This window comes from Tachyglossus aculeatus, chromosome 20, assembly GCF_015852505.1.
Source record: "Tachyglossus aculeatus isolate mTacAcu1 chromosome 20, mTacAcu1.pri, whole genome shotgun sequence".
In the NCBI taxonomy this organism is placed as follows: domain Eukaryota; kingdom Metazoa; phylum Chordata; class Mammalia; order Monotremata; family Tachyglossidae; genus Tachyglossus; species Tachyglossus aculeatus.
Genome location: NC_052085.1, coordinates 13,814,478 through 13,825,872, shown reverse-complemented (window position 1 = coordinate 13,825,872; position 11,395 = coordinate 13,814,478). Strand labels below are relative to the sequence as shown.

Here is an 11,395-nt window from a genome sequence, read left to right as displayed (position 1 = left end):
CGATTGATGATGATGAACAGACGAGTGAGGGGCAGCAGACAAAGTTCCAGGTTTCTAGTACAGTCCCATCTTTTTTTTTTTTTTTAAAGAGACCTTCCAGCTGCCGCCAACTACTGATTCCATCACCTCAGGATGAGTAAGTGCTTTCCATCTTTGCCCTTTCCCGGAACCACCTCCCCTTCTCCTCTCCCCCCGGGACCCACACACCCATACACACCCCCGTCAGAGGAAGAGGCAGGGAACACTTACGCTTGGTGAATTGTTCAGGTCTGGCCATGGTCTTCCCCCAGGTGCTGGGCAGCTTTTAGAAACGGGAAAAAAAAGAAAAGGTGGCACATTTCCCTCACTTTGAAGACCTTGTCAACATCTCCCAAGGAAAGGAGCACACAGATCCTCCCTTTCCAGGCTCCCGTTCTTTTATTACGTGGCTCAACCATCGCAAGGGTAATTTTTCCAACCCTCAGTTGCCCCCGTTTCTCCCCATTTCTGCTGACTTTAAAAAAAAACTATCTCGAGGTGGCTCATTCAAATCGGGTCCGAACGGTGCGCTGAATCATTTTTCTTTTAAATTACCAAAGCTTAGAGTATTTACACCACTTACAAAACCGGGAAAAAAAAGAAATTGGTCAGTTTGTCGATCTCGGAAGCTGATTCGGTCAAGTGCAATTAGAAGAGGAATGTGCGGCTTTGGCGGTGGCCAGATCATTGCTGAGCAAGGAACCGAGCTCTGCACGTCTCTCGAAGCTTGGTGATCGTGGTCATGGAGAGACTTCCAGGTTCGGAAAATATTTTCTGGAAGTAAAAGAAGAGAAGTGAAGGTTATAAACGGCAACCCCATCCTCACGGAATCTGTGAGAGAGTAAGAGCCGCTAAGGGCACATTTGTTGATGGAATTATTAGGTACGGATGATTTGACTTGTACAGTAAAAGCTTGGAAAAGCCACGTGGCATTTCCAAGATCAAAGCACGTACGCTTTTAGTGTGAATTCTGCAAACCTCTACTGCATAAAAGCAAATTATTAATCGCGTTTATTGAGCGCTTGCTGGGTGCAGAGCACTGTACTAAGCGCTTGGAAGAGGCGTAACTAGGGCCGCTATAACTCAACGTTTGCTCTCCTGAGGAAATTAACTGGGGTCAACTAAAGTTTCCCCACAGTGTAATGATACTTATCCTATTTTAATTCCTACGAGAGTCCCTCTGTTCAATAACTAAAGAGGAAACACTCCAAAAGACGGGTGCCATGAAACTTTACTCAGCTTAAAGGAGCAGAAAATACTTGGCCTAAGCAGAGAATGAGGGACTTTGTGTTGTAGGGGAAGTGCAACGATGCCATTTAATTCAGAAATTAGAAATCACCTCGGCAAAGGCTGATACGAGGAACTTTTACCCAATGGCCTCGACGCCTTATTCTGCAAAAATTCTGCCAGAACTACCACTGTGCAAATTCTCTCCTGTTCACTGTCTCCCTTTTTTAGACTGTGAGCCCACTGTTGGGTAGGGACTGTCTCTATATGTTGCCAACTTGTACTTCCCAAGCGCTTAGTACAGTGCTCTGCACACAGTAAGCACTCAATAAATACGATTGATGATTGATGATGATGATACAACTGCCAGGTAGAAACAGCTACTCGAGGGGTACAAAGCGATGCTCAAATTAACGATAAGCAATCTGATGGTTTAAAATTGGTGACTGCTTATTATCGGTGACATCCGTTAATTGTTTTAGTGGCTAAGCGTCATTACTTACCTGCATGAATGTGTGACACTCCGTTACGAAAGGGCCCTTGGTGATCTCTTTAAACTTTTCGCAGACTTCTGGGAAACTCGTGGCTTCCAGGATAAACGCCTGGTGCTGTTTGATTAAGGATAAGGCCACCCGGAAGATAATTTTTGATCCCTCATAGAACAGGCAATCCCAGATGCGAAGGACGGTCTGTAGAAAGCAGGAGCTACTTATTCACAGAGATGGCTATGTGGCATTAAATAATAACAATAATGACATTATTTATTGAGTGCTTTCCGTGGGCCAACTACTGTCCTAAGCACCGGGGAGGATGCAGGATAATCAGGACCCACGTAGGACTCACAGTCTAAATAGGAGGGAGAACAGGTACTGAATCCCCATTTTGCAGATGAGGGAACTGAGGCGAAGCGATTTGCCCCAGATCACCCAGCTTATAGAACAGTGATCTGCACAGAGTAAGCGCTCAGTAAATACCATTGATTGATTAACGTCTATCTCGCCCTCTAGACCGTAAGCTCACTGGGGGCGGGAAATGAGTCTACCAATTCTGCTCTACTGTACTCTTCCCCAAGTGCTTAGTACAGTGCAGAGCATATATGATTGACTGATTTTAAAATGGTAGAACGGGCATTCGAACCCAGATCCTAAGGGATCTGATAGAGTAGCGGATAGAGCATGGTTCTAATCCCGATGCTGCCACGTGTTTGCTGTGTGACCTTCGGAAAGTCACTTAACTTTTCTGTGCCTCAGTTACCTCATCTGGAAATAAAAAAAAAGGGATGAAGAACGTGCTCCTAGTGTGGGACAGGGATTGTGTCCAACCTGATTAACTTGTACTACCCCAGCGCTTAGGACATTGCTCGGCACATGGTAAGTGCTTCACAATCAATCAATCGTATTTATTGAGCGCTTACTGTGTGCAGAGCACTGTACTAAGCGCTTGGGAAGTCCAAGTTGGCAACATATAGAGACAGTCCCTACCCAACAGTGGGCTCACAGTCTAAAAGGGGGAGACAGAGAACAAAACCAAACATACTAATAAAATAAATAGAATAGATATGTACAAGTAAAATAAATGGAGTAATAAATATGTACAAACATATATACAGATATACATATATACAGGTATATATTTACTATATTTATTTATATATTTACTTCACAAGTAAAAATAACATAAATGATGGCATTTGTTAAGCGCTTACTACGTGCAAAGCACTGTTTTAAGCACTGGGAAGGATACAAGGTGATGGGGTTGTCCCATGTGGGGCTCACAGTCTTAATCCCCATTTTACAGGTGAGGTAACGGAGTCACAGAGAATAATCACGATGGTATTTATTAAGCACTTACTATGTGCACAGCACTGTTCTAAGCGCTGGGGAGTTTACAAGGTGATCAGGTTGTCCCACGTGGGGCTCACAGTCTTAATCCCCATTGTACAGATGAGGTCCCTGAGGCCCAGAGAAGCGAAGTGACTTGCCCAAAGTCACACAGCTGACAGTTGGCGGAGTCAGGATTGGAACCCACGACCTCTGCCTCCCAAGCCCGGGCTCTTTCCACTGAGCCTCGCTGTTTCTCCCGGACCATAATTATTACGATGATGATGATAATAATAATGTCGATATTTGTTAAGCGCTTACTGTGTGCAAAGCACTGTTCTAAGCGCTAGGTGATCATCATCATCAATCGTATTTATTGAGCGCTTACTGTGTGCAGAGCACTGTACTAAGCGCTTGGGAAGTCCAAGTTGGCAACATATAGAGACAGTCCCTACCCAACAGTGGGCTCACGGTCTAAAAGGGGGAGACAGAGAACAAAACCAAACATACTAACAAAATAAAATAAATAGAATAGATATGGACAAGTAAAATAAATAGAGTAATAAATATGTACAAACATATATACAGGTGCTGTGGGAAAGGGAAGGAGGTGAGATGATTAGGTGATGATTAGGTCCTCTGACACCCAGGCCCCAGATCTTTCCGCGAGGCCTCACTGCTTCTCTTCAAGCACATTACGATGGATTTAGGTGCTTACCTCTACCGGGAGGATGTCAATAAATAAGCAGATGAACCAGCGTGACACTACCAGGGTCCACATGACTCCGTGCCGGTCCATCGTGTCTGCCACGGCCGGCATTTTCATTCTCACCAGCTCACCCAGGACATCCTGATCACTCTTCAGCCCCAACATGGCTGGACTATAGTAATCTTGGCGGGGAGAAAGAGAGAGAAAGAATGAGGACATCTAGAACCGAGACGTCACCGTACGGGATGCCGGTCCATGGCGTTCCTGGGGCGCTTTATTATGTGTGTGTGTGTGCGGAAAAACCACTGATGGGGTTCAATACAGTCAATCAGTAATGGTATTTAGTGAGCGCTGTACTGAGCGCTTGGGAGAGGACAATACAACAGAGCTTACAGTCCCGGGGGGAGACACGTTAATATAAATCAATGAATGACAGATCTGTGAGCTCATTGTGGGCAGAGAATGCGTCTCTCTCTGTTCAAAACAGTCAATCAGTAATAGTATTTAGTGAGCGCTGTACTGAGCGCTTGGGAGAGGACAATACAACAGAGCTTACAGTCCCGGGGGGAAGACACGTTAATATAAATCAATGAATGACAGATCTGTGAGCTCATTGTGGGCAGGGAATGCGTCTCTTTGCTGAAGGATTGTACTCGCCCAAGCGCTTAGTGCTTTGCACACAAGTGCTCAATAAATAAATAGAGAAGCAGCGTGGCTCAGTGGAAAGAGCACGGGCTTTGGAGTCAGAGGTCATGGGTTCGAATCCCGGCTCCGCCACATGCCTGCTGTGTGACCTTGGGCAAGTCACTTAACTTCTCTGAGCCTCAGTTCCCTCATCTGTAAAATGCGGATAAAGACTGTGAGACCCATGTGGGACAACCTGATCACCTTGTATCCCCCCCCCAGTGCTTAGAACAGTGCTTTGCACATAGTAAGCGCTTAACAAATACCATTATAAATAAATAAATATGATTGAATAAATGAATATGTACTTCATATTCATGAATTCATTATTCATAAATGAATATGTACTAGGGGAAGCAGCGTGGCTCAGTGGAAAAAGCCTGGGCTTTGGAGTCAGGGGTCACGGGTTCAAATCCCAGCTCTGCCAATTGTCAGCTGTGTGACTTTGGGTCAGTCACTTAACTTGTCTGTGCCTCAGTTACCTCATCTGTAAAATGGAGATTATGACTGTGAGCCCCCCGTGGGACAACCTGACCACCTTGCAACCTCTCCAGTGCTTAGAACTGTGCTTTGCACATAGTAAGTGCTTAATAGATGCCATCATTATTATTATTATTATCATCAATCGTATTTATTGAGTGCTTACTATGTGCAGAGCACTGTACTAAGCACTTGGGAAGTACAAATTGGCAACATAGACAGTCCCTACCCAACAGTGGGCTCACAGTCTAAAAGGGGGAGACAAAGAACAAAACCAAACATACTAACAAAATAAAATAAATAGAATAGATATGTACAAGTAAAATAAATAGAGTAATAAATATGTACAAACATATATACATATATACAGGTGCTGTGGGGAAGGGAAGGAGATAAAATGGGGGGGATGGAGAGGGGGATTATCATTACTTTGGGGCTGGGAGGGGGTTTCTAAGCCCAGCTCCGCCACATGTCTGCTGCGTGACCCTGGGCAAGTCACTTCATTTCTCTGGGCCTCAGTTAGCTCATCTATAAAATGGGGAGTCAGACTGTGAGCCCCATGTGGGACAAGGAGTACATATGGCCTCATCGTCTTGTATCTGTGCCAGTGCTCAGAACAGTGCTTGACACATATTAAGCGTTTAACAAAATCCCATTAGAAAAAATAATAACCAGGAGGGAATACGGAACTCCAGTTCATTCATTCAATCATACTTACTGAGTGCTTACTGTTTGCAAAGCACTGAACTAAGCGCTTGGGAAAGTACAATACAACAACAAACAGACACAGTCCCTGTCCACAAAGAGCAGTGCTCTCAATAATATCTTTCTCCTACCTCCATCTTAGCCGTATTATAACCTTGACATTAAATTATATATTATAAATCTTTTATTTATATTAATGCCTGTCTCCCACTTGCACTGTAAGCTCATTATGATGAGGGTCTGCTAATTCTGTTATACTGTACTCTCAAGTGCTTAGAACAATGATGTGCACATAGTAAGGGCTCAATAAATACCACTGATAGATGAATCTTCCAGGTAAAATGGGCCAAACTCTAAACATACCAGGTAATATCCGTCCAATCAGAGCATCCAGCAGCCAAAAAGACTCTTCCTCACTCTTTGTGATGAGAAGGAGGTAGCCTGCTATGAAATTCATTCCCTGAAACAGAACAAAGAACCAAGAGTCACCATGGATTTCCACCTATTGCCCATCTCTAGCTGCCTGCGCTGCAGTGACCAATTTGAACTGGGAATAACAGGAAAATCCACCCTGCCTGACTCGAAAAAAAACCCAGCGCTTTTACGGAAGAAATCTGGAGTCGATATTGTGTGATCGGTGAAGGGAAGCCTAGATTTAAAAAGCGACACTGTCAGAGATTTCCAGGAAATTTGCTCTATGGTAAAAAAAAAAAAATACAGAGAATCAAACATTGGTTTCGAGAAGTCCATAGAGTGGACGGGACTTGGGCTAAAGATCCAACTGCACCTCCCAAAAGGAGTTTGGGGGCCAAAGACGATTTCTCTAACAAGTTATCCTGGCAAATGTGATCTGTCTAGCCCAAAGAGTTTGTATCAGCGGAAGCCCCCCAATACTACCTCGTCTGGAAGAGATGAGGAGAATGAAAGGAAGAAGCCGTGTGGTCTTAATGGATAGAGCCCAGGATTTGGAACAAGGAGAGCTGGCTCCTAATCCTGTTTGCACTCTGCCGCCTTCCTCCCATCCTCCTATAATAATAATAATAATGATGATGATGGCATTGTTTTTCTTTTGTGTTCTTTTATGGCATTTATTAAGCGCTTACTATGTGCAAAGTACTGTTCTAAGCGCTGGGTAGGTTACAAGGTGATCAGGTTGTCCCCTGGGGGCTCACAGCCTTAATCCCCATTTTACAGATGAGGTAACAGGCACAGAGAATAATAATGATGGCATTTATTAAGCACTTACTATGTGCAAAGCACTGTTCTAAGCGCTGGGTAGGTTACAAGGTGATCAGGTTGTCCCCCGGGGGCTCACAGCCTTAATACCCATTTTACAGATGAGGTAACAGGCACAGAGAATAATAATGATGGCATTTATTAAGCGCTTACTATGTGCAAAGCACTGTTCTAAGCGCTGGAAGTGACTTACCCAAAGTCACACAGCTGACAATTGGCAGAGCCAGGATTTGAACCCGTGACCTCTGACTCCAAAGCCCGTGCTCTTTCCACTGAGCCATGCTGCAGGATTTGGAACAAGGAGAGCTGGCTCCTAATCCTGTTTGCACTCTGCCACCTTCCTCCCATCCTCCTATCCCACTCTCCCCGGCTTCAAAGCCTTACCGAAGGCCTACCTCCTCCAAGACGCCTTCCCTGACTGAGTCCTCCTTTCCTCTTCTCCCACTTCCTTCTGCATCACCCTGATTTGCTCCCCTTATCAATCAATCGTATTTATTGAGCACTTACTGTGTGCAGAGCACTGTACTAAGCGCTTGGGAAGTACAAGTTGGCAACATATAGAGACAGTCCCTACCCAACATTGGGCTCACAGTCTAGAAGGGGGAGACAGAGAACAAAACCAAACATATTAACAAAATAAAATGAATAGATATGTACAAGTAAAATAGAGTAATAAATATGTACAAACATATATACATATATACAGGTGCTGTGGGGAAGGGAAGGAGGTAAGATGGGGGGATGGAGAGGGGGACGAGGGGGAGAGGAAGGAGGGGGCTCAGTCTGGGAAGGCCTCTTATTATCATCCCCCTCTCCCAGCCCCACAGCACTTATGTTCATATCTGTCATTGATTTATCTATGTTAATGTCCATCTCCCCCTCTAGACCATCAGCTCATTGTGGGTAGGGAATGTGTCCGTTTGTCATTGTATTGTACTCTCCCAAGTGCTTAGTACGGTGCTCTGCACACAGTAAGCGCTCAATAATACTAATAATAATAATGGCATTTATTAAGCGCTTACTATGTGCCAAGCACTGTTCTAAGCCCCGCAGGCGATACAAGGTAATCAGGTTGTCCCACATGGGGCTCACAGTCTAAATCCCCATTTTTACGGATGAGGTAACTGAGGCCCAGAGAAGTTAAGTGACTTGCCCGAAGTCACACAGCTGACAAGTTGCGGAGCCAGGACCAGAACCCATGATCTCTGACCCCCAAACCCGTGCTCTTTCCACTGAGCCACGCTGCTTCTCTAATTCAATAATTATGATTGCCTGACCGCCTGTCTGTTGTGTGACCCTGTGGCCAACTTCTCTGTGCCTCTGTTTATTCCTCGATAAAATGGAGATAAGACTGTGAGCCCTTTAGACTGTGAGCCCACTGTTGGGTAGGGACTGTCTCTATATGTTGCCAATTTGTACTTCCCAAGCGCTTAGTACAGTGCTCTGCACATAGTAAGCGCTCAATAAATACGATTGATTGATTGATTGATAAGATTCAGACCGGCCCTCCCTCTCTCTCAGACTGTGAGCCCTTGTAGAACAGGGACTGTGTCTGACCTCATTATCCATATCTAGAGAAACAGCGTGGCCTAGAGAAGCTGTTGTGGCCTAGTGAAAAGTCCAGAGGCCTGGCAATCAGAGGATCTGGGTCCTAATCGTGCTCTGTTGCGTGACCTTGGGCAAGTCATTTCACTTCTCTTTGCCTCAGTGTCCTCATCTGTAAAATGGGGAATCAATCCGACTCCCTCCTACTTAGACTGTGAGCTCCATGTGGAACAGGGACTATGTCTCACCTGATTAACTTGTATCTACCCTGGGGGCTTCGAATGGTGCTTGGTACATAGTAATAATAATAATAATAATAATGGCATTTATTAAGCGCTTACTATGTGCAAATAATAATAATAATAATGGCATTTATTAAGTGCTTACTATGTGCAAAGCACTGTTCTAAGCGCTGGGGAGGTTACAAGGTGATCAGGTTGTCCCACAGGGGGCTCACAGTCTTAATCCCCATTTTACAGATGAGGGAACTGAGGCCCAGAGAAGTTAAGTGACTTGCCCAAAGTCACACAGCTGACAATTGGCGGGGCCTGCATTTGAACCCGTGACCTCTGACTCCAAAGCCCGTGCTCTTTCCATTGAGCCACGCTGCTTCTCCAGTAAGCACTTAATAAATAATAAATACCATAATTATTATTATTTAGCCCAACTGATTAGCACAGTGCTTGGCACCTAGCAAGGATTTATACTATAATTATTAAGACTCCAATATGTAAAAGCATGAGGTAGGTAGACTCAAAAACCAGACCCCCCCCAACCAAAATCCTTCCGTCCAAATCACCCACAAAGAGCAGAGGGCACGTGTCAAAAACCGAGACTGGTCCATTATTCGCCTCCCTCCCCCGCAACTACAGATTCCTCCTCGAAGTCTGTCACTGAAATTACAAAACTGAACACAAAATGTCTACTTTGGACTGGTCGACAACTAGTACACACCTGTCCATGGGTGAGGGTGGCTGCTACTTTAAACAACTGCCCACTGAGAAGCAGCGAGGCCCGGTGGGGTCAATTGGAGTCAGAGGACCTGGGTTCGAACCCCGGCTCTGCCGCCTGTCAGCTGTGTGACCTTAGGCAAGTCACTTGACTTCTCTGAGCTTCAGTTACCTCATCTGCAAAATGGGGAGGAAGACTGGGAGCCCCACGTGGGTCATGGACTGAGTCCAACCCAAGTAGCTTGTATGTACCCCAGGGCTTAGTACAGTGCCTGTCACATAGTAAGTGCTTAACAGATACCATAAAAAAATGTTTTTAAAAAAGGGCCTTGATTGCTTACATGGTCATCATCAATCGTATTTACTGAGCGCTTACTGTGTGCAGAGCACTGTACTAAGCGCTTGGGAAGTACAACTTGGCAACGTATAGAGACAGTCCCTACCCAACAGTGGGCTCACAGTCTAAAAGACTGGTCGCCTTCTGGACGTCGGGAATAATGTCAATAATGCAGCAGCCAGTTCCCAGTTCAATCATTCATTCAGACATATTTATTGAGCACTTACGGTGTGCAAAGCACTGGACTGAGATCTTGGGAGAGTACAATAAAACAATAGACAGATTCCCTGCTCACAATGAGCTTACAGTCTAGAGGACGAGCTTTGGAGCAGTGACACGGGATGGAAAGCGGCCTCGATGGAAAACTGACCCCAGAGGGGGGAAAGGGGGCGGGTGTGTTGGGGTCTCGGGCCCCTGGCCACGCAGTCCCCTGGACTCACCTGACAGTATCCCACATCTGGGTTGTGGTGGCCGAAGGCTACCAACACGTTGGACAAGGGCTGCTCCAGGCAGGGCTCTGACGTCCGGCGAAAGTGCACGTTGTCGGGGAATGTCCTGTGCAGGTCTGTGGGGTGGTGGGGAGGGAGGGGAGAAGGGGAAGAGAGGAGGAGGAGGAGGAGGAGAGGGGGAGGGAAAGAGGAGGGGGGAAGAAGAAGAGGGAGAAAGAGGGGGAGGAGGAGGGAAAGAGGAGGAGGGGAAGGAGAAGAGGGAGAAAGGAGGAGGAGAGGAGGATGAAGAGGTGAAGGAGGAGGAGAAAAAAGAGGGGAAAGAGAAGATGGAGAAGGAGGGGGAGGAGAGAACACAGAAAAGGATGAACTGAAGAAATATAACTGCGCAACCTGATGTTTGGGTCTGATGTCCACGCAAAGGTGTCCAGCATTAAATGTGGCTCCTGTGCTCCCGTTTCTCATCAGTGGGGACCTGGTTCTCTCCCAAAACAGCCCAGCCTGCACCCTTGGCTCCTCCCATACTGACTTCCTCACTGGGCCTCGGTCTCATCTGTCTCACCGAGGGTCCCTTGCCCGCATCCTCCTTCTGGCCTGAAACTCCCTCCCTCCTCATATCGGACAGACAATCACTCTCCCCATCTTCAAACTCTCCAAAAAATCGCATTCCTCCAAGAAGCCTTCCCTGATTCACCTCAAATCTCCCCACTCTATTTGCTTTCTTGTCTGCATCGCCTGTACCCTTGGATGTGTAACCCCTTAAGCAGGCTGATAGTCATCCTGCCTTAACCATATTCATTCACTCATTCATTCAATTGTATTTATTGAGCTCTTACTGTGTGCAAAGCTCTATGCTAAGCGCTTGGGAGAGTACAGCATAACAATAAAGACACATTCCCTACCCACAGTGAGCTTGCATTCTAGAAGATGAACTTACAGTCCAGAAGATGAGTTTACCTAATACTCTGTCCTGTCCCCTACTGTAGTTTATTTTAATCAATCAATCGTATTTATTGAGCGCTTACTGTGTGCAGAGCACTGTACTAACCGCTTGGGAAGTCCAAGTTGGCAACATATAGAGACAGTCCCTACCCAACAGTAAGCTCACAGTCTAAAAGGGGGAGACAGAGAACAAAACCAAACATACTAACAAAATAAAATAGAATAGATATGTACAAGTAAAATAAATAGAGTAATAAATATGTACAAACATATACATATATACAGGTAATGTCTAT

General features: G+C 45.6%; 1 protein-coding gene across 1 annotated transcript in view; it reads right to left on the bottom strand.

The window, feature by feature from the left end:
- Positions 1-394: 394 nt before the first annotated feature.
- GRTP1 (growth hormone regulated TBC protein 1) overlaps positions 395-11,395 on the bottom strand; it is a 31,942-nt gene continuing 20,941 nt past the window's right edge. Inside the window, exons 4-8 of the mRNA XM_038761859.1 lie at positions 10,152-10,276; positions 6,007-6,103; positions 3,784-3,956; positions 1,749-1,934; positions 395-792 (exon numbers count right to left, since the gene is read on the bottom strand). Coding sequence (XP_038617787.1) covers positions 703-792; positions 1,749-1,934; positions 3,784-3,956; positions 6,007-6,103; positions 10,152-10,276 — 671 coding nt within the window. The 3' untranslated portion in view covers positions 395-702. The remainder of the gene's footprint in view (positions 793-1,748; positions 1,935-3,783; positions 3,957-6,006; positions 6,104-10,151; positions 10,277-11,395) is intronic.